Source organism: Lycium ferocissimum, chromosome 4, assembly GCF_029784015.1.
Source record: "Lycium ferocissimum isolate CSIRO_LF1 chromosome 4, AGI_CSIRO_Lferr_CH_V1, whole genome shotgun sequence".
Taxonomy (NCBI): domain Eukaryota; kingdom Viridiplantae; phylum Streptophyta; class Magnoliopsida; order Solanales; family Solanaceae; genus Lycium; species Lycium ferocissimum.
This window is the reverse complement of record NC_081345.1, coordinates 28,381,223-28,402,821: the sequence shown is the minus strand read 5'-3', so window position 1 is coordinate 28,402,821 and position 21,599 is coordinate 28,381,223. Positions and strand designations below refer to the sequence as shown.

At 35.0% G+C, this 21,599-nt stretch overlaps 2 protein-coding genes across 2 annotated transcripts; one reads left to right on the top strand and one right to left on the bottom strand.

The window, feature by feature from the left end:
* Positions 1 to 1,175: 1,175 nt before the first annotated feature.
* On the top strand, positions 1,176 to 13,997 carry LOC132052109 (uncharacterized). The gene is made up of 13 exons (XM_059443481.1): positions 1,176 to 1,440; positions 2,555 to 2,662; positions 3,542 to 3,568; positions 5,202 to 5,292; positions 6,232 to 6,275; positions 8,719 to 8,817; positions 9,420 to 9,477; positions 9,569 to 9,621; positions 10,001 to 10,102; positions 10,855 to 10,920; positions 11,522 to 11,643; positions 12,509 to 12,680; positions 13,576 to 13,997. The coding sequence occupies exons 1-13, from the start codon at positions 1,306 to 1,308 to the stop codon at positions 13,636 to 13,638; spliced, it is 1,140 nt and encodes a 379-aa protein (XP_059299464.1). The 5' UTR covers positions 1,176 to 1,305; the 3' UTR covers positions 13,639 to 13,997.
* Positions 13,998 to 15,807: 1,810 nt separating this feature from the next.
* On the bottom strand, positions 15,808 to 20,466 carry LOC132052108 (11-beta-hydroxysteroid dehydrogenase B). The gene is made up of 6 exons (XM_059443480.1): positions 20,171 to 20,466; positions 18,425 to 18,617; positions 17,344 to 17,429; positions 17,036 to 17,167; positions 16,698 to 16,862; positions 15,808 to 16,437 (listed from the first exon to the last, which is right to left on the bottom strand). Exons 1-6 carry the CDS (start codon positions 20,357 to 20,359, stop codon positions 16,018 to 16,020), a joined length of 1,185 nt encoding a protein of 394 aa, XP_059299463.1. The 5' UTR covers positions 20,360 to 20,466; the 3' UTR covers positions 15,808 to 16,017.
* Between the last annotated feature and the right edge of the window lie 1,133 nt (positions 20,467 to 21,599).

Below are 21,599 nucleotides of genomic sequence, written 5' to 3'. Positions count from 1 at the left end.
TATCAATGTTAATGAGGCTTCCAATGTTATTGGAGAGATCAACAAAAGAATTGAATATATGAATTTCGTCAATGTTATGATTTATATTGGCTAATGTGTCTGCATGTTGGTTGGCTTCCCTGAAGCAGTAATTGTTATTGAATCCATGTTCTTCAACCAAGTTTTGAATGCCATTGATGTAGCTAAGAATTATCCAGGGAACCTTGCACTCACTTCTTGTATATTTAGCAAGTAGAAGTGAGTCAGTTTCCCCCTAAACAACTCTACAACCATTACTGACACACTATTTGATTCCAAATAACATGATTGTTGCTTCTGTCATATTCTTTGGTTCCTACTCCCAGGAGGATTGAGTATGCAAATATGAATCTTCCTTGATAGTCTCTGACCAGTCCACCTCCTCCACAAGCACCTTGAATGCAACTTCCATCATTATTAATCTTCACAGCCTGAGGTAGAGGTTTAATCCATCTGACCACGATGCTTGATTTTTGTTGTAGTGTAGCTTCACAAGCTTGACATATTGTGTTTCAGTCTCTAGCAACATTAGCATTTCCAAATTTGTTATTGATGATCTGCAAGAGAAAGGAGAATATTATATTTTGTTTTATAGAAAGAAGGGTTAATGTTTTGGCTGCATTTGGATTTCCATAGCTCCCAACAAACGATGAGAGGTGGGATCCTTCTAGCTCAAAAAGAGATAGAATTGTGTTTTATACACACACTTGAACATTGCAAAAATTTGTGTCCCGTGGCCATTTTTTAGATCAAGCATTGTAGTCTTATAGACAGGCATGTTTTACTCAAATAATTTACTCTTGCCAACCCATCAAAAATATTACTATTATTATTATTACTACTACTACTACTTTTTACCCTCTGCAACAATTTTGAAAATATTTTTATTTTTTATTATATACTTGTGCCTTTTATAATTCTTTTGGTAAAATTCTTTGTATTTCCATGTAATAGACGCTCCATCATTCTGAGTGGTGAAGAAAATGAGTTGGGGGTTGTAATTTCGGCGCGCTCTTAAACGAAATACATATCTCTTGGAGGGGAAAAAGTGTTTGTGTGCCCCTCGGTCGCTCCGTCCCACTCTCTATTTCTTGTCTCTTCCAAATTATTTTTTGAACTTAGTTTGAACCTTTGAAACTCTCTCTCTCTCTCTCTCTATATATATATATATATATATATCTCTCTATCTCTCATCTTTAAATTAGCTGCCCAAGTTTCTTTGGAAGGAGAATTTGGGCGGTGTTGTTCAGCGATCCTTCTCCAAGAAACGAATTCAAGATTCAAGAAATGTCGGCCATTTCCAATTTCACGGCGTGCCGGCGTTTCGAAAATGGAGCTGCTGCATTAAGAAATGACTTACCTGGGGTTAGTTTGATTAATAAGAATGTTCTAACAACCAAGATTTCTACACCATTCCACAAGGTAATTTTTTTAGAAATACGAGCAATTTGTTCTGTCCCTTTCTTTCCTGGTTTTCACGGTATTTGGTGGACTAGCGGGTACCATATATTTCTGCAACCACTACTCCTTCCTTACAAAGGATGATAAAATTTTAAAAGTTTTATTTTTATGCTTTCTTGGTGTCTTGTTTTAGCATTATTATTAATGAACTATGCCCCAATTCTAAACTAGTTGAGTTATATACATATATGCTCCATAAGAAAAGACTTACCTGGGGTTGATTTGATCATTAAGAATGTTCTGACCACACCATTCCAGAAAGTAATTTTAGAAGCAATTTGTTCTGTGTGTTTTTCTTTCCTGGTTTTCACCAAGTTTGGACTAATGGGTACCAATATATTTTTGCACCCACTACTCCTACGTCACAAAGGATGTCAACATAAAAAAGTTCTAATTTTTATGCCTTTTTAGCATCATTAATGAATTATGTCCCAATACTAACGAGTTGAGGTCTACATATATATGCTCTATCCGGACCAGTGGAAGAGGATTCATACTTTGATTACGTGTATGCTGGATTGCTGGCTATCAATTTATCAAAATTCTCATTCTTTATTTGTACATTGGACTGGCTATGCTCTGTGAACATAGGTGTATTTTTCCTGGTTTTAGTGTGATATCGCGGAGTTTGGTGACCCTGGTTTCTTGTTAAATCTGTTGGTCCAATATTGGAGTTATTTTCCTATTACTATTGTGTAGTGTTATATGATGTTTTGCAAAAGTGACTGGATTGTCTCAGACTCTCAAATCATATCATGTTTAAAGCTCTTTTTATTTAGTCAGACTCGAGCAGCCGCCTGATTTGAGAGCAACTACTCACTCCAGTCGTGCTATTCTTATTCTACATAGCAGATGAGCTTTAAGTGGACCATTTCTTTTACTTTCATATTAATGACTGAATTCATAAAGTTCTACAGTTATCCATTTTATAATGATAATTTTCTCGTCTTGATTTTAGTTTCTTTGTTAAAAATTTAGAATGTTACATGGTTTGAAGTTAAAAGTGATTCTATTTAAAATAATGAGCGGCTTTGCATATTCTGAGGAATGTTGTGGTTCACTTTGCTCTTCTCAGGTGTCACTTGTTCATTCAAAAAGGATATTTAAAGGTTCAAATATAAGAATGACAATGGTAGATGAGAGACTTTCCAGGGGGAAGGTTGTTGTGCCATCTGAAGTATTGGTAGTGGATCTCTGCTATATCTCTTTTTATCAAGTACTTATTTTGGAAAATTTGGAGTTGACTTCTCTTATACTTTTGTAAAATTGTAGAGACCTCCCATTAAACTTGTGACACTTACACTGCACGTCTTTGTCCCTCCAGAAGGATTATACACAAACATTTGATTCCATAAGGGTGCTAAATTTAGTTTACATCATCGAATATTTTCTGTTTAAATACAACTTTTGAAAAAGTTAGTTGACATGATAAAGGAACATTTACATGGCACTTGATTATTAAAGAATGTTTGTCTTGGAAACTGAAGAAAGGAAGAGTTAGGAAGGGAAAGAGAGTGATTTCCCATTCTCTTGTTTGGGTGGTAGAGAAAGATCTGAGGATCATGGAGCATGGAAAATCTTTTCCAAATTTGTCCCACAAAAGTTATGTTCAATAACATGATCTTCCCGACTTTCTCGTGATTTCTGCCTAACAAAAGAAAGGAAGTGACGGCTTTTCTCTAATTCCCTAAAGTTTTTACTTTCCCTTCTTTCTCTTCCCTTTCTCTGTTCCAAGCAAATGCTTAACAATTGATATTCTCGTTTACTTTCTACTCATACTCTTGTTTCTTAGATGAAACGAAAAATATTACATTGTTTTTTACACTTCTACACAAAAGTTACTCATGAGAAAGTTCAATGGCTATCTAAAACCTGGAGGAAGGTAAATTATCAAAAAGGTAAAAGTAAAACCTGAGGAAGGTATATCTGTTTTCTTTCATAAACTACGTACTATGAAAGTAATTGTTATTTCCCTGAAAATGTGATTATTGAAGAGTGTGACTACCAAAGTTGTTTGACGTGCAACTGAAGCTACTGCTGATGGGATGAACTTTATATGCAGGCATATGAGCTCGTTCAAGGAGCAAAAGTAAGTTTTTTTAAGTTGAAAAGTAACTAATTTATGTTTGCTGTATTTATATTTTCCTTTTTTATTTTTTTATTTTTTTTATTTTTTATGGCCCTCTTAATTTGTGTTCACATTTGTATTTATTTCTGAAGTATGCATGTGGGATGTGTCAGTTCTAAAAGTATTTGCAGCTCAACAACAACCTGAGAGTTTGAGTAGGGAGGAAGTGTATAGATGGTTATATCCTCACTATTTTGGCACATTTCATTCCAAAATATTGGTAAATAGTTTGTCTGTCCAGGCAAATATTCTTTGAAACTAAGTGTTCTCTAAATGTCTCACACTTATCTCTGCACTCACTCTCATACCAGAAAATAGGACTCTTCTTTATCCACTCCGTAGTACTCGGGCATCGGTTATACTTTGTCTCATAAGGCTAGTTAAGAGGTTCTCTAGATCCACTGTTATCTCTACACCGACTCACTTAGCAGAGCAGCGCTAAAATATGCCTATAAATAGTGGACTAATGTGAGTGTATCAGCAACAACCAAGGCAACAATTAAGGCTTTATTTCAATTGGTATCACCTATATGGATCCTTTGTCTCCATTGTCTTCTGTTCTTAGCTAACTCCACATTGATGTGCATATTTCAAACTTCCAAGTTTCTAGTGAATTTTGAAGTGGGTACACATAGGGAAGTACGTTAATTTTACCAATTTGGTTGTGTCATTATTATTGTTGTTGCCTTCTTGCTATTGTTTCTTTAGCCTCGGTTACCTTATTCTCTTATTTTTGCTACCGCCTCTTTTTCTTCTTTCTTTGAGCCGAGGGTCTCCGGAAACAACCTCTCTGCCTTCTCAAGGTAGAGGTAAGGTCTGCATAAACTCTACCCTCCCCCGACCCCACTTTTGTGGGATCACACTGGGTATGTTGTTGTTATTGTCATTGTCATTGTTATTGTCATTGTAGTTCTTATTATGCTGTCATTATCATTATTGTTTATTATTCTTAATGTTATTGTTGTTAAGTCATCCCTGTCAAGCAATTTTAAAGTGTAAACTAGAAATAATTGAATCCCCAAAGGCTTTGGTTCAACGACAAAGGTTGTACAACAAGGAATGCGTAATAGGCAGTGTCATAAGTTTGAGTTCTGGCTGGTGAACTAAGTATGGTATTTAAGTAGACAAGGGTCCTGCTATCCATTGAGTTACGAAGATGAAATATCGGATTTCTCGGTTAAGAAAATAAATACATAAAAGAACATACCAAATAGTTCAATGAATAATATGAATTTTCCCCAAGGCATGACAATGGCCCTCCCATTCAACTCTTAGTCATCCTCCTCTCCTGGAGCTAGATATAACTTTAGGAGGACATCCCTTTTTGCTGGATATCATCATAATTATTAAAATTATGACTTCAGAAAAATATCTTCATAGTCTTAAGGTTCATTATTTTCAACAGATAAGCTTGCTCAATTCTCTAGCTTATTTACATTTTCATTAATTTGTACATTCAATCATTTTTCAGTTTACTTCACTCATTCATCAATATGCTCTATAAACTAGCAGAATTGGTATTTTCTCAAGCACATTAAGAGTTTTTCTGCTGTTTTCCACATATGTCATTGACTATGTGAACTTGGATTGATAGGTAAGATGGAGTTATATCACGGAGGGATCTTTGCCCGAACCACCAACTGCTGTTCTCTTGCATGGTATTCTTGGCAGCAGGAAAAACTGGGGTAATGACTCATTTAATTTGTAAGATTGCTGCACAATACACGCTCATTTCTTGTGTGTTCACTGAATCACTCATGATACTTTCGAAGTGCCTGCCTTTCTTATCCTTGTTTCTCAAAGCATATATTAACATTGGACGTGCAGCTATCAGTTAAGCCATCTTATTTAACTAGCAGGTGGCATTTTGCTTGAAATGAGAATAGTTCAAACGCCAGAATGTCTTAATGAAATTGACATCATTTCCGAAATAGCGAGGAGGTGTGGAACTAATTTATGTGCCATCTGTTGTTGTTGTTGTATTCTTTAACTACCTCTTTATAAAAAGGTGAAAAAAAACATTTTGCTTCCAGATTTCCAACTGCACAAATTAATGATCTCTTTCCTTAGTTTTCCATCTTAATGCTCTAAATGTCTCAATTTTTATAGTGATTACTGGTCAGAACAATCTTAGCTAAAATTCAGAAACTCTTTCTTGGATAGGGTTATGACAGAAATACTTGAAAGAGACATTCCATATTTTTTTCCTTTTCACCCCAACCATGAACCAAGTTTCATGATGCATCATGCTTATTGCTCTCTGTGGGTTCTCCCTCCATCTTCAAGGACAAAGGGCGTAATCAAATTCTGTTTTTCTCTTTTTGTTTTGATATCTGAAAAGTATTCTGAAAAAAATCTTTCTCATACTGCAATAAAATGCAAAATTATTTGTTTATGGAAAAGAATGATTTAAAAAGTGTCTCTATTGCTGCACAAATTAATAGATCTTATCCGTAGAGGTTTGCTTGTTAAATTATTGACACACTATTGCTTTAGACAGTTCATTTTTTTTGGTTATAGTTTCTATTTTTACTAATTCCTCCAATTTGCTTAAACAGTATTTGTGCTTCAAGCTTCTTACAGTCTTATCTTCGACCTTTTCGATGGCAATCTGAAATTTTCAGGAAGCTTTGCAAGGAGATTGGCCCAAGAATTTCCGAAATGGCAGGTATTATAGATAAACATTTATTCTTTCTTGGACTAGTCATTTATGCTAACAGCCCAAATACGTTAATGATTAAAGAAATATCTTTTTAATTTTTTCTGTTCTTACTTCGCTGTTTTTGTAACATCAGTTTGACACTTTCAAAAATACTGTTATACGATGAAATCAATAAAATTAACTTATAAATAAGTATAAATTATTAAAAGCCTTGGTATTGACAAATACTTTTGTAGATGTTCTTTCAAATTAAACCACACAAAAAAAATACCGAAAGTCAATGAAATTAAATTGTTGTTACTTTAAGCTTTCTTTTTCCTTCCAATGCATGTTAAAACAACTTCTTTCTTAATTTAATGAACCATTTTATGAAATAACTTTTTCATGTTAAATTTAACTATTTTGTCCTAAATTGTATAAGATATTAATATCCCATATTTTGCAAAATATTTAATATTAAAAAAAGTAAAATATATACTTCTTACAATTGACTACAGTTTCTTCTCAAAAAAGTTCAGTATATATACAAAATTATATTTTATAGTTCCTCTTTTAATATGTAGTAATTTATTAGATATATTTTACGTTGAAAGTGTGTGCACGTACAATTTGATTAATTAACTATCCTACTTTGAAATTCATTTTTCGATTGGGACGAAAGGACTATAATTTACATTTTTTATACTTTTGAAAGTATTTAATAATGATATAAGTTATTTGTGTCTATTTTTTAATTTAAAACTTAGCCCTATCTTAAGTGAAATTTTGTTAATTGCTTGTTAAATTATTGACACATTACATGAGAAATTAAAAAAAATATGATCGAACGAATAAAAATTTAAAATAGCAAATGATAAATGGTAAATAATATTAAGAATAACATTTTAACTCAATAATTTAGCCTATATTAAGATAGAATTTAAATGACATGATAATTTGTTACGTATCTATAATAAATTCTTAGGAAAAATATAATTTAAAATAAGCTTAAATTGTAATATTTTCACATAAAAGACACAAATATGTATGAGTGTGCTTTGTGGGGGCCACAACCTTTTTCATGGCATGACAAAAGTCCTTAAAATTTATCAAAATGTGTCAAGATTTGTAAAGTAATTAATACTTCAATTAGGGGTAAAAAAGACAATATTTATGTGAGGACTACAAAACTTTGAGATCCTCTCTTATATATAGTAGTAATGTGGTATCTTAAAAAACTTTGCTTCATGTTTAACTTATCCAAATTGGATGGGGAATGTGTTCTGTTGTATGTTGTTTACTGTTGGTTTGAGAAAACAACGAAGGAAGGAATTGACCCCATTTTCTTCTATACTTGATCTGCGAAGAATGAAGATAAAGGAAAATTTGATGTGACATTAGTATCCTTGAGAGATTGTATCTTTTTATATTCATAAAGCAAGGGATTGGACACATTGAAAAACTTCAAGAATAGGTTTTTCACATAACCATAGATTAGGTAGCACCCGGGCTGCTCAATTAGTGGCAGGAGAACCATGAGGTCTCAGGCTCAATCACCTCCCAGTGGAGGCAAAAAACACTATGGTGATTTCTTTCCATCAGACTAAGCCTTGATAGGAAAAGTTACCTGGTACTTTTGCCAGTGAGAGGTACGTGGTACCAGGTTGCCAGGTACCTAGTAGAATAGTCGAGGTGAGAGCAAGCTGGCCTGGACACCACTGTGATTAAAAAAAATCATAACCATAGACTATGTAGAAACAACACTTGAGCGTTCATGGTAAAGAGTGCACAAATGCCTTCCTCTTCTCTGCTTTTCTTCTTTCCTATATTGAACTACAGTTTATTAGTAATATGACACATACCAGAATTTTTTCTTTTTGGTTGCTGTGAAGACAAATATAGGCGCAAATTCAATTCCAAACTTCATAGAATTCATTAATCAACTTCCTTTAGAAACTCTTTTGGGGACACATAGTTTGGAGCAAAATTATGTTGCGGAAGTTGTGGGGGGAGGAGGGTATAAGTGTTCTCTTTTTATTGATTTATTTGAACAAAAAGCTAATATTAAAACAATAAATGAAGCTTTAGAAATTAAAACAAAAAAATATGAAGCTCCAAAAAAAAAAAAAAAAACATATGAAGCTCCAAAATTTTTTTGGGTTCTGATTTCTGAGGGATGCAACTAGAAACAGATTGCGATGTATTGCACTGTTCTATGTGAGCTTCTTTGAGTTATCCTGAATATTTTTCAGTAACTCTTGGAAACTACTATTAGTTGCGTACAATCATTCTTAAACCTATCTTTTCTCCTCTTTGTGGGGATCCTGAATTCATTTGCTTTTGACTCCTTTCGCCACTTGTAGTCCTCAAGCCCTGATTCTTCTGTTGATATCTTATGGTTGACTCGTATTGATATGATATTTGGGTGATTTCTTGCCGACAATCTTATAGTAGGTTTACTTTTCTGCAGTTTCTCTTGGTGGACTTGCGGTGCCATGGCGATTCAGCATCTCTCAAGAAGAGAGGCGCACATACAGTTGCATCAGCTGCTCTTGATGTCTTAAAGCTGGTATAGTTTCTTGACCATGACCTGCTGCACCCTGCACATACTGCATTTTCTTTAGTGTCGTTTCTATGACATCCGTATCAGTAAAACTGCTTAAGGCATGTCTTGCACCTATTTCTTATATGATCTTTCTGTTTCTTTACATCCCACACTAAGATTTTGTGGGGTAGGCATGGCAAATTTTGGTAGACATTAGGAGTCAAGTCCTTGACTGTACTCCTATTTGATTAGTTCAAGTTAAGAAGAGCATGGACAATTACATTATTTTCAAAAATCAAGGAACATTTCTTTTGATGTTGGTAAAGATATTGTCTTTCTGCAAGTGAATATGAGGCCTGCATGCATACTTGTGCATGTGCACACGTGGCAACATTTGCTATTGCCATGTCATCCTAGAGGCCCTTTTGGCAGCGGTATAACCGTTTGTTGTCAGTAGGCCTCCATACCTACCATTACCAGCAACTTCATCCACCCAGTCTATCCATCTATGCCCCAAATAAACGTCCACTTTCCATTTGTGAACTCATTGAGGGTCATTCAAATAAAAGTAACCCGATTATGGTGATACATTGCTTGGGCTCAGTCTTTATTTCTTCTTTGTGTAGCTTGGCCAGCTCAGACTGACTCCCCGAGTTGTAGTTGGTCACAGCTTTGGAGGAAAAGGTAACTTTTAGCTCATTATAGTGGAAAGCTACTTGGAGAAATCAATTGATATTTTGTTGTTCGGACATTCATCTTTTTTATTAAAATGCAGTTGCATTGAGCATGGTTGAGCAGGTTGCGAAACCTCTTGCACGGCCAGTTAGAGTAAGTATTCTGTGTGAAAACTCTACAAGCATGATTGCAGTAATATCAAACAGAGTTTGGATATAAAGTGAACTTGTGAGTGGTTAAAGCAATGTTAAAAACTCAGTTAAGGCACGATATACCATTTGCTTCGCAGTTCTCTCATTTACAGTTGGTGATTTTGGTAATTGGTTTTTAGGGGTAAGTATTCTGTATGAAAATTCGCCAAGCAGACTTGCAGTAACATCAAACTCAGTTTGAATATAGCTTAAACTTGTGAGTGGTTAAAAGTAATGTTAAAAACTCATTTAAGGCAATATATACCATTTGTCAACCATTCTTCTGCTTTCTTCTTTCTAATTCGAATACTTTGGAGTAATTCAAACTAATTGGGACATAGGTCTGGGTTCTAGATGCTACTCCAGGAGAGGTTCGAGCTGGTGCAGATGGAGATGATCATCCAGCTGAATTGATATCATTTCTGAGTAAATTACCAAAAGAGGTGAGTGCTTTTGGTGATTTCAGTTTGTATAAAAATGTCTCCACTACTTTTTACTTGAATCATTTTTATGCTCTCTTGTTGTCAAATCTCCATGATATATTTATTGTGTCAATATAGATATATGTTCCTTTTTTAGAGTTTTGAGTAGAAATTGGAGTGGGAGGTACAGTGGGCCTTAGCGTGATGCCATTCTCTGACGTGTATAGTTTAAAAAGGGCAGAATAGGAGCACATTCCGCAGAATGAGAATTCTTGTTAAGTGCGTATTTTTTTGGTCTACTTCTGGAGTCACAGGACATCACTTGCGTAGATATTTGATCAAATTTGTGGATGCTGTTCCTACGTATAGAGTTGAGATTTGCTTAATTCTTGTATACAATAGCTATCTCCCTCCTTTGTAATAAATGTTTTACCTGTCCAAAAAGAATTCGCGAAAATTACTCTTTTGTAATAAATGTTTTACTTGTCCATTATTTCGTAAGTAGAAGATGAATGTGTCAGAGCAATGGAGAACAAGCCTTTCTCCTTCATATTTTAGCTTGCTTCTTGACTAATTCTTTTGTTCTTGCATGATTTTTGGCTTATAACAAAAAGCATATGATGTTTTATCTGAACTTTATAGCCTAGGCTAAATTCACCCACTCAAATGTTGTTTCTCCTTCCTGTCCGTCTCTCTCTCGATTTTATTACTGATATATTCACATAATTTGTGTTGACATCAATTCTTCTTATGACTATTATTTTTCAAGGAAGGTCTCTTCAAAACGAGATATTGTGGAGGCCCTTATACAAGAAGGTTTTTCCAGGGATGTAGCACAGGTATCCCTTGGCCTCCCATTTTTCCTCTCTAGGAATTCTGAAAGGTTTAACACTTACACTTAAACTTTGCAAACTTAAATTGCTGTATAAGATAAGGCATATTTCTGCATCTAGTGAGGCACTGAGCTTGATATTGAGTAACTGAGGAATGGGATGTCAGGAATTTGTTAGAAACATTATAAATGCACTTCTTTAAGTTATAATGTGTTCCACCCTTCTCAGTGCCCCGGAGGGTGAGGCAGTATATATCTCTTGACTATTGTGATAGAAAAAGTGAATGATGATTTAGTCGGTTGAGTACCAGAGGATAAGTTGTCCCAAAAAAGGGAAAAGAACTAATGAATACCCTATCTCAAACACCTCTGACATGTCTACCTGGGTCCGGAAAATATTTCTTGTTCTTCTTTAATGATATGCCCCACGTATTGGAAATAATTGCTGACCTTGGGGGAAACTTCTAATTTTACAATGCCTTAGGCCCCAAGGTTTAACTCCAACGAACACAAGTCCATTATTCTAACTGTTAATTTGCTTGGACATGAGACGCAAATTGGCGAGTTCTCTTTTTCTCAACCGCTGGTTTCCTTTGTAATTTTTGCAGTGGGTGGTAACTAACCTTCGTCAAACCAACTCTGCTGGCTCATCTCCTTCACCTTTGTCATGGGTGTTTGATCTCAACGGTATTGCTGAAATGTATCAATCATATGAAGAAACAAATTTGTGGTAGGTTTCTCATGTCAGTTTTAAGTATGCGGATTTTATTATGATCATTCTTTTGGCTTCTTGTTCATTTCTTTACCATTATAAAGTGTGTACAGTTGCCAATAGATTCTGGAGTCGCCTGGACACATACTAATAGTCATTCAACAAACAAACATGCACAACATTTTTATCTTGTTGCTATAAATTAAATAAAAAAAATTTAAGAAAAAATACATGGAAATGTCAATAAGTTGCTGGAATTTTTTTGACAAGATTAAATTTCAACATCAATATAAGAATAGCAAGATGATCGGGAATTTTTCAATGAATTCTACGTGCAATGTACTGCGGAATTGGTCGCTCAATTCAATACCTAGCATGGCAATAGACAAAAATAGAAGGAAAGTGGAATATTTGGAATTATTAGAGCCTAAAAGTATAAGTATTGACATGCTAAGGATAAATGTGAACCAATAACTTATTTTATTCATGTGATAATGAATTTGTAACTTTGCAATGACTACATTCGAGTTAGTTAAATCGTAGGTGAATGTATCAATGGTTTGTTTCACATCTTTTATATTTTTTGTTCTGTCACCAAGCTTTTGTTTTATTTTTTTAAAAAATAATTTAATTTACGCCATAAGGTGGCACTTACCTTCTATTACCGCCAAAAAAAGATACACCTATGTAGAGTGGGTTAGCACCAAAACTCTACTAATGAAATACATATACAGCTACTACCGTCAGGCATCACCTAATGATGGTTACTAATGCTAAGAGATATTCACTTAAAGAAGGATGTATCCTTTACTTGGTGCTAGATCAAATCAATGGCTCATTCTCTATAAAAGAGGAAATTGTAATTGCAAGAATCTTCTCGCAGGAAAATTGTGGAAGATGTTCCTCGGGGTGTGCATGTTAACTTTTTGAAAGCAGAAAGAAGCCTGCATAGGTGGGCCCTTGAGGATATCAGAAGAATCCATGTTGCTGAGGAACAAGCTGTGGAGGAGGGAGGTGGAGTTGAAATGCATGTCCTCGAAGATGCAGGTCATTGGGTAGGTTGCTTCTTTCCTAGACATTTCAGCTGTATGTTGCGTAAGTTCTCAAGATGCAAATTGCTTTCCATTTTTAGATGTGCATCAGATTAGGGAACTGGTAATTTATCATACTCCCTCCCTTTCAAATTATTAGCGTAGTTTGACCAGGATCGGCATTTAAGAAAGAAAGACAACTTTTGAAACTTGTGGTCTTGAACATGCCATCAAGGATAAAATGGAAACTTTATTAAATTGTTGTTTCTAAAAAAGAAAGGTGCCATTTTTCCTGTTCTTGGTACGGACTAATAAGAAAATAGTGTCACTTAATAGAATGGAGGGAGTACCTAGATTGACTCGAGTTCTTAAAGTACACGGTGACCCTTCCAAATTGTGTCTCATGGACGGATGGCTTATCGTTCTTCCAGTCTTAGACCATCTACGCTCTGCTTACAAACTGATGATATAGAGAACAGGCTGATCTGATGGAATCAGAAAAAGAATAACTTTCCAGTGTTACTTGAAATTACTATTGGATAATTTTATTAATATTGATATTATGTTCTGCATCTTTCGCTTCCCATTATCTGGCTTTAAACGCATCTTTCGCTTCCCATTATCTGGCTTTAAACTATGTAAAGCAGAAATTCTAAGAAGGCAATTACTATTCTTATACCTGAACAATGAGCTTAGGGTACACATATTTTGTTGTTGTTTACAGCTATTGACTTGAAAAAAGCAGAGGTGAAACAATTACTTTTGAGCTATTGTTATTCCACCTTTACTCCTTCCTGAACAATGATGAACAATCTTGAATTTTAGTGCACTAGCTCTCTGACTTTGCCTTGCTGAAGGAAATCACACAAGTATGCAGCACTTGATCCTTATCCTAATGACAAGGTTATATTTTTTCCAGGTACATGCTGATAACCCAGATGGGCTATTCAAGATCCTTTCATTTTCCTTCCAAGGATTTTAGGCTTAAGGACTTCGAAAAGCGGTTGTGAACCCCTTCAAGACCTATAGCGATTGCAGAAGGTCCAATTTTTTTGTAGCATAGTGTATATCATCTCATTATGATTGCTTGTTCTAGAATGTGCTTTGCAGAGATTAGATTGGTGGGCTTCACCTTTAAAGCTGAATACACGATACAGAACTGGGCAAAGAACTTCTTTACCAGTCAGTCTGTTGGGGTCATTTGACACTAGCTTTACTGGGTAATTTTCCCCATGAATGTAAGAGAATTTATCTGTCTTCAAACAAAAATACTACCACTTCATACATCGAATGGCATTCTGGAAAACTGAGGCCCACTAAATACTTATTCCTTTCGTTGAATCTATTATTTGAATGAAATAAATACCTGTGTATGCACATTGAAATCAGATGCAACATTCAACCATTCAATGTGATTGAAGTGATAGACCATTATCGACTTTAAGAATAGAGACAGTGTGTGGGAAACGCCTGTCGTCAAATCAACATTGTATTTTTGAAATGTTTGACGGATTCTCATATGAGCAACTGCTTTTCTATGAAAACTACTGATCACTACAGTGAAAGAAGCAACCAACAGACGAGGCACGTAGTCTTAGATGTTAAAGTAATGGCGGCCATCTATACATGTAACTAAGGAAAGCTCGCTTGGGAGTGGACAGGATATAATTGGTGGAGCAATACATTCAAAAGAGTGGTATCTAAAGGGACCTTGGTCGGGGTCGGATTTAGATGGTGGGATCCGAACACCCTCGGTAAAAAATTGCATTTCCCGTGTTTATATACGTACAATAACTTTTGAATACCTGAACAAATGCAAAACGTTATCTCAAGTGGTCCAGGATGTTCGAAATTGTCTCTAGCGTCCTAGGTTTGATTTCCAGGACAACATTATTTTTTATATTTGGCTCTAGGTTCAATTCCCAGTGAAAACATTATTTTTTATACGGAAAAGGGCCAAATATACCCCTGTACTATCGGAAAAGGGCCAAATATACCCTTCGTTATACTTTAGGTCTAAATATCTTTATATCTTTGGGTCCAACAACTCGATAAAATTGTCAAGGTGGACATCTAATCTGACATTTGATGATATTGCATGCCACCTTAGTACCGCTAACCCATTTTACCCTCCTCTCTTTGTTCTTTCAGTTACTAAAATTTCTCCAGGACAACTAATTTGCGTATTTGGTGAAATAGAGATTTACGTTTTTACACATTGATTTTTGTGCTTGATGTCTTTAAATAGCCTTTTGTTTCAGGGAAATGGAATTATTAAAAGCACAAAGGTTGCTTCATGATAAACATTACCTAACCCTTTTTTATTTCCAAGAGAAAAATCTCATGTAAATACGAAAAAAAAAAAGAATCAGTTATATAGAGAGCGATACTATTATTCCATTTATTTTGGGATTTAAGATATAAAAAGAAGTCTGGTGAATAAATGGGCAATATTTTGTTATCATATAATCTAATTTACTAATGAAAACAAATTAGCGAAAGATTTGTTAAGTGGTCCACATGGTAAGGTTGCAATTTTTAATTTGATGGCTTATAATTCTTGATGTGTGTATGCACTCTAATGGGGGTTTGCACATGTGTGATCAGGGTCTATTTAGAATTTTAGATATAGAGATGGTCGTGTGGCGGTAGCGGTGGCAATAGTGGTGGAAGGGAAAGGAAAATTTAGTGGTGTAAGAACAAATAGAGGGAGGGGTAAAATGGGTTAGAGATGCGAGGTGGCATGCTACGTGGCAAGATCTGAATCCACATAAGATTGAAACCTTGGACAACTTTAACGGATGAAGGATATATTTGAACCAAAAATATGACGGCAGGGATATATTTGAACCTAAAGTATAACTTTACCCTAAGAACTTTGTACGTTTATCCGCAATCATATGCTAAAGCAGATGATGATAATTCTACAAAAGATTTGAATGAGGTGATGTAAAATCCGAGCATATCCAGAGATTGTTTACAGTGGAAAGGCTCAACCTGGTGTTACAGCAACTCTAAGTCAATTGGAGGAGGTAATGAGAAAGATACAATTTAGTCAATCATTCACCCTAAACGAGTAAGAAAGCAACTTCTAATCTAGACTGGTCAAAAAGTTTCGACAAATATTTAATCCTGAAGTTGCAGTCTATAGTTGCGACTTGAAAACGTATCCAAAAGCTTTTCCAAACCAAATCCAAACATTCTTAAACAAGCCAAGTACAACTGTTTATTGAGCCTATTATTGATTGTAGTATCTTGTGAACTCTTACAATGATATCCACAAAATCTTGACTAAAGAAACACAACAGTACCCTGGAACACAACCACTGCAAAATTAAAGTAACGAACTCGACCTACTCCTTCACTCCATCTGCTGCATCGGAACAGGCCCCACTCTCCCCACTCGTCTTCTAGGAGAAGAGGACGGGTGCTGTGGAGAAGAGGATGGATGCTGAGGAGAGGATGAACCAGAAAGAGACTGTCGCCGAGGAGAGGATGACTCGGAAAGAGGCTGTCGCGGAGGAGAGGATGTCTCAGGAAGAGGAGGAAGAGGAGAAGATGACTCGAGAAGAGGCCTTCCAGTGCCAATGAGAGAAGTTCTCCGGGTACCTTGGTTTGCAAGTAGCATTCGAAATGTCCATTGAAGAACATTTGGTGTGAATACTCTATAGAGAAGGAAAATGTCGTACCAACTCGGATATTTCACATATGGATCTCCTCGGCAGGCCCCGGATATAATCAACTTCGCAAAGTCCTCCACTGAACTTCCAGATGAATGAACCTTCAACAACAATGCACGTAACAACTTTTAATTACATTTTAGATAAAATATTACCAATCCAAGAAAATCAAGAAATTAGAGGTTAATGAAATCCATGATAAATGAGAAAGATAAATGTAGGTTATATGATCTTGCTATTCTTGCCCGATCCTTAACAGTATTAACCCTGTGAAGAGCTACTAGACAGAATTTACTGAGCAAATATTAATAAGCAATTTCGGGCTAGTAACACAATTTCTGCTTGGAAAAGAGAGACTTACTTCTCTTTCTTCCTTCCACTGCATCTCGGCACCTTCCTCTAGCATGAATCTTCCACCTGTCATTTCAGTCCCAATCCATCCGTGTGTCGCTATTGTGACCCCTACGTCACTGTCCACCTCGTATCTCAAGGTCTCATAAAAATTTACAAGTGCTGCTTTTGCTGCCTATTTTATAGGACGAAACATGACGCGGGTATTATCATCTCTCAAAGGCAAAATATAATAAAAGAACCACTTGGGGACAAAGGAAATACAGGGATGACAAAGAAATATTGAGTAATTCAATTCTCAAACTGGACAAGTTCCAGGAATAGATATCAATGGGCAGAATTACTAACTGAATATAAGCTCATCCTTGGCAAGGGCAACCAGCTCTCCACTGAAGCATTCACTATGACTCGGCCTCTGCTTTGCCTCAGGTAAGGTAGAGCTACATAGGTAGGATATACATTTCCCCAAAAATTGATATCCTGAAAAACGGACAATATTCAGACATCTACAAATTTGAAAAAGGTATTTGGAGCAAAATGTAAACGTTGTACCTCTGCAACAAGAAACTTAGGAAAAATCATTATACCAATACATTTGAAAAGAAGCTAAAAGAGAAATAATTGTGAATGATCAAGAGTAGAAAGACTCTACATACCATCAAAATGGGGAAGACATTTGTATCTGTGGCTTCTTCTAGGTAGAAGGTATGACCCAAACTTGCTGTATTTACAAGATGATCCACTGAAAATAGAAAAATGAACGGAGATTGTTGTCAGAATAAAATTGAGACAACCTTTCTGTTACTAGGTGTTTTTCTCCACCATTGAAACATGTCAAGCTATACACACTACTATATCCATCCCTATTTTAGTCTTAGTTTGCTTTCCAAGTATCAATTGACCAATGCAATCAAAATCATAGAACATAACTTGGAGATCTGAAACTACATAACAAATTATGTTAGTTAGAATTTGTCATTTCAGAATAGCTGTAACATTTATTGGTTTTCCTAGGCAAAAGTAATTGTATTTGGTTCATGATAAATGAAATAGGACGTAATATCTAGATAGTAGTACTAACTGCTCAGTAAAATCAGTCTCACTGTAAAACTCGACACTAGAAAGTTCTAGAAAACGTATTTAACTAGGACGGAAAACTACCTGCCAAATGGGATGTAGATTACCTTTGCTTTGAAAATTGAGTGTTTCATGTAACTTACATATGCTCTGCATGAGCGAAAACATGGAAAGGAAATAACAGAGAAATATCATTCATATCATTTCACCAACAGTGAGAGGTTTGACTAAGCATATATAGTGCTCGGGCCATATTATATTCTTGGTACTTTTGAATTTTGATTACTCAAAAGGTCACACTTTCACATTTTGGTTTGACAACTTATTGGGAGGGGGCGCAAGCCTGCATTTAGTTAGTCAAATTCCTTGAAATCCCTGTGTCCATTGCTTACTCATTTAAATGAAGTGAATTATTAAACGACATACTTAATGCTATTACAATGGAGATGCAACAAGTTATTACAGCTGAGGGAGAACCACACCCCCAAAGCTAGCTATTGAGGTGGGAGAGTCCAAGGCTATATAAACTCCACATCAACACATAATAGTACCGATGTGCGATTGGACCATAACACAAGTGGATCCAGCACTGCTCTATAATCAAACAAAAGATAGTATGAGTTCTGTCCCTTTAGTATGAAATGAGAAGCAAGTGCTTACCACGGCCGTATAAGTTCACAGTCTCGGTGATGAATCTCCTACAATCAGCTTCCTTAACAACATCTGCAGCTGTTATCAGGACACTTTTTGCACCTAGTGCTCTGGCACTCTCACTGATTGCCCAGAGCCTGTTTTCTCTTCGTGCAACCAGAACTAGATGAACTTTCTTCTTTGCATATTCATATGCAATTTGCTAATATTACACAGTAAGAACCAAATATTTGTAACTTGTTCAATACTCTTCATGCACAAGAAATAAAAAGAACAGATAAATAGCATGCTTGCAGCTTTAACACGGAAGGGCAAATTAAATTTTCATATCGTTGTCACAGAAATCAGTAATGCTCGCCTAAATGTATATGCTGATGCATCTTCTAGGCGAAGAACCAAAGTTATCAAATTACAACCTGTATAATGGAAATCTGATAATGAAGTACTAAGTCATGGATTAAACGTTGCATCATCACGTTTTCAAAGATTAAAGGCATACTTAAAGAAAGATTGTACGCTAGAATGGTGGTTTTTCCTGTGACAAAGAAGCAGAAGCTGGAAAGGTGAATTGCATCACATAAAACCTTTAAAGATCATGTTTTGTCATTATTACAAGCTAGAGGTAGTTTTAAGTACTTTCATATACAATAGAAAGGAGGTCTCTTTTGTAAGTTGAAATTCATCAGTTAACGTTATTTAAGAGGTAAATAAGTACTATTAGTATCATTAGGCGATATGGTTAAAAGTATTCTCTCCACTTCAATTTCAATTTATGTGTTTTACTTTTGTTTTTAGTCTTCTATATTTAGTGTAATTATTTAATTCCACGATGCCACATGATATGTTTAAAATCACAAGATTAAAAAGTGTCTCTTACTTTCTTAATTTCGTGCCCAGTCACACTAAGACACATAAAATAGAGTAGAGGGAATATTCTTTTTAAAAAAATCAGGAATGCAGTTTCTCTTATTTGGACAAAGTAAAGGTAAATTAGTCACCATTGGCCTATTGTTTCGGGTACACATTGCTACTGTTTTTTTTGGGCTTCTTTGATTTGAAGTGCTGAATTTGTTTTTAGTTATTCCAAAAGACCTAAATTCCAAAAAAATATCGACTGCAATTTCAGTCAAACTAGTATCCCTCATCTTTATTTGGTTGAGGGGCTTATATTTCTATGGCGCTCGTTTTTTTAATTATGAAGATTTCTATGGTGCTCGTTTTTTTAAGTATGAAGCGCGGTTAAGTGATCCAACTCATATTGGGTCTAGTGCTCATGTGATTTGACTAATAGTGGGCCTAAGAAATATTAAATGGTGACATAGGCGGAGTTTCCAAGGAATTCAAATAACCTTTGATATTTTTTCCATATTTGGCAAGCATCTCTGGAGTAGCAAGTGAATTACAACTCTATTGTGCAGCAATTGGAGCATTGCTCTTTTACAAAGTGAATACTTTTCGCTGGTTGGTTTATTATTATAAAAAGACCCTAAAATTGGTTTGATTTCAAGAGGTAGAATTTATACTGAATCACCATTTGACCATTTGACCATTTGACAGCTACTAGGACTCGTGTCTCTCTCTTGAGAGAAGATTAAATACATGTATTTTTACCGATTAAGCAATTTGTAGCCGCTAAGGAGATAGAAAGAAATAAATTTGACACACGCAAATTACCAATTCCATGTCACAAAACGATATAAATCAGAGTGATCTTTTGAAGGTTCAGATTAATTGTTTTTTTTTTTTTTTTTTTACCTCTCCAATACCAGAAGAAGCTCCAGTGATGATGACCACCCTGTCCTCCATATCTTCTCCAAAGAAAGAGTTGTAAAGCCATTCACAAGTGTTGATGAAGGACAAAGCTGGCCATGCAAAGGCTAGCATCACCATACTTGCTGGTGGAACCACAAAATTCAACACTGAATTCACTAAATCCATCATCATCTCTCTTTTTTGTTTTGATCAGTTCAACAAGAAGATTAGATGAGAAAGAAAATGAGAAGAGAGGGCGGTTTTAATTTGTTCTTGGTTTTTGGTATAGTTTGACGTTTAGTGTAGGAAGATAAACATTAAAGTGAGTATTACATGCATGGAGCTGAACACGTGGTACGAGGTGCTCTAAGGATTTGGTGACGAATGGAAGGTCTTGTTTTTGGAAGTTAATGCATGAGATCGGACCCAGTGATTATCTTAACTTCAATTCTGTTTGAGTATATATTCTCATTTGAAACTGCTTGCTGGAAAAGAATTTTTAAAATTTCCTTTTGTTCTCTCTTTTGGTTTGGCTTATTTTGCCAAATTAATTCTGTAGTTTTACCTCAAAATTTATACTTGTATTACTCACTCATTCTCAAGTTATGTGATACCGTTCGAATTTTGAGAGTCAGTTTTCTTATTTTGACCGGAAATTACGACATACAATCTTTAAGTTTTTTTAAAAATAATTTACATATTTAGAAACTACATAAAAAATACTATAAGTCACAATAATTAACAATTTAAAATATTTAAAGGGCATACGAATAAATCGCGTTAAAGATTTTCTTATTTGACTCTCGAAATCCGAAATGTATCGCATAAATTGAGAATATGAGTGAGTAACAAATTTGTTTTATATGTGTACTATTCAATATTTAATAAGCAAAAATGATTAATATCGATGATTTATAAATTAAAAATTTTAAATCCGTCACTGAATATAGTTTTTCCTTCTAAAAATATGATAGAAGAATTAACTAGTTATAAATATTTACAATAATGACAATTTCTATATTTGCAAATAAATTTATTTAAATTTAAATTTTATTTTTAATGAGAAGTTTTTATAGCCACAAATTTTATGACCTACTCCCTCCGTCCTATATTAGTTGTCTACGTCACTAAAAAACTTGTCCCAAAATATATATTCATGTTACAAAATCAAGATGGAATTAATTAATTTTTTTGTTTGCCAATGATATTAATTATTCTTGAAAGTAAACAATATTAATTAGCTTAGTCTTGTTTATGTATGAAGAGAGATAACAATAAATTAATAAAAGGATACTTCTTATTTATGATTTCTTAAGGGTTTGCAAAATGGAAACATGACAACTAATATAGGTTGGAGGGAGCACTTAAGATCACAAGTTTCAAAAGTATTTCTTTTTTTATTAGATCCGTGTAGATACAAACTATGCCACCT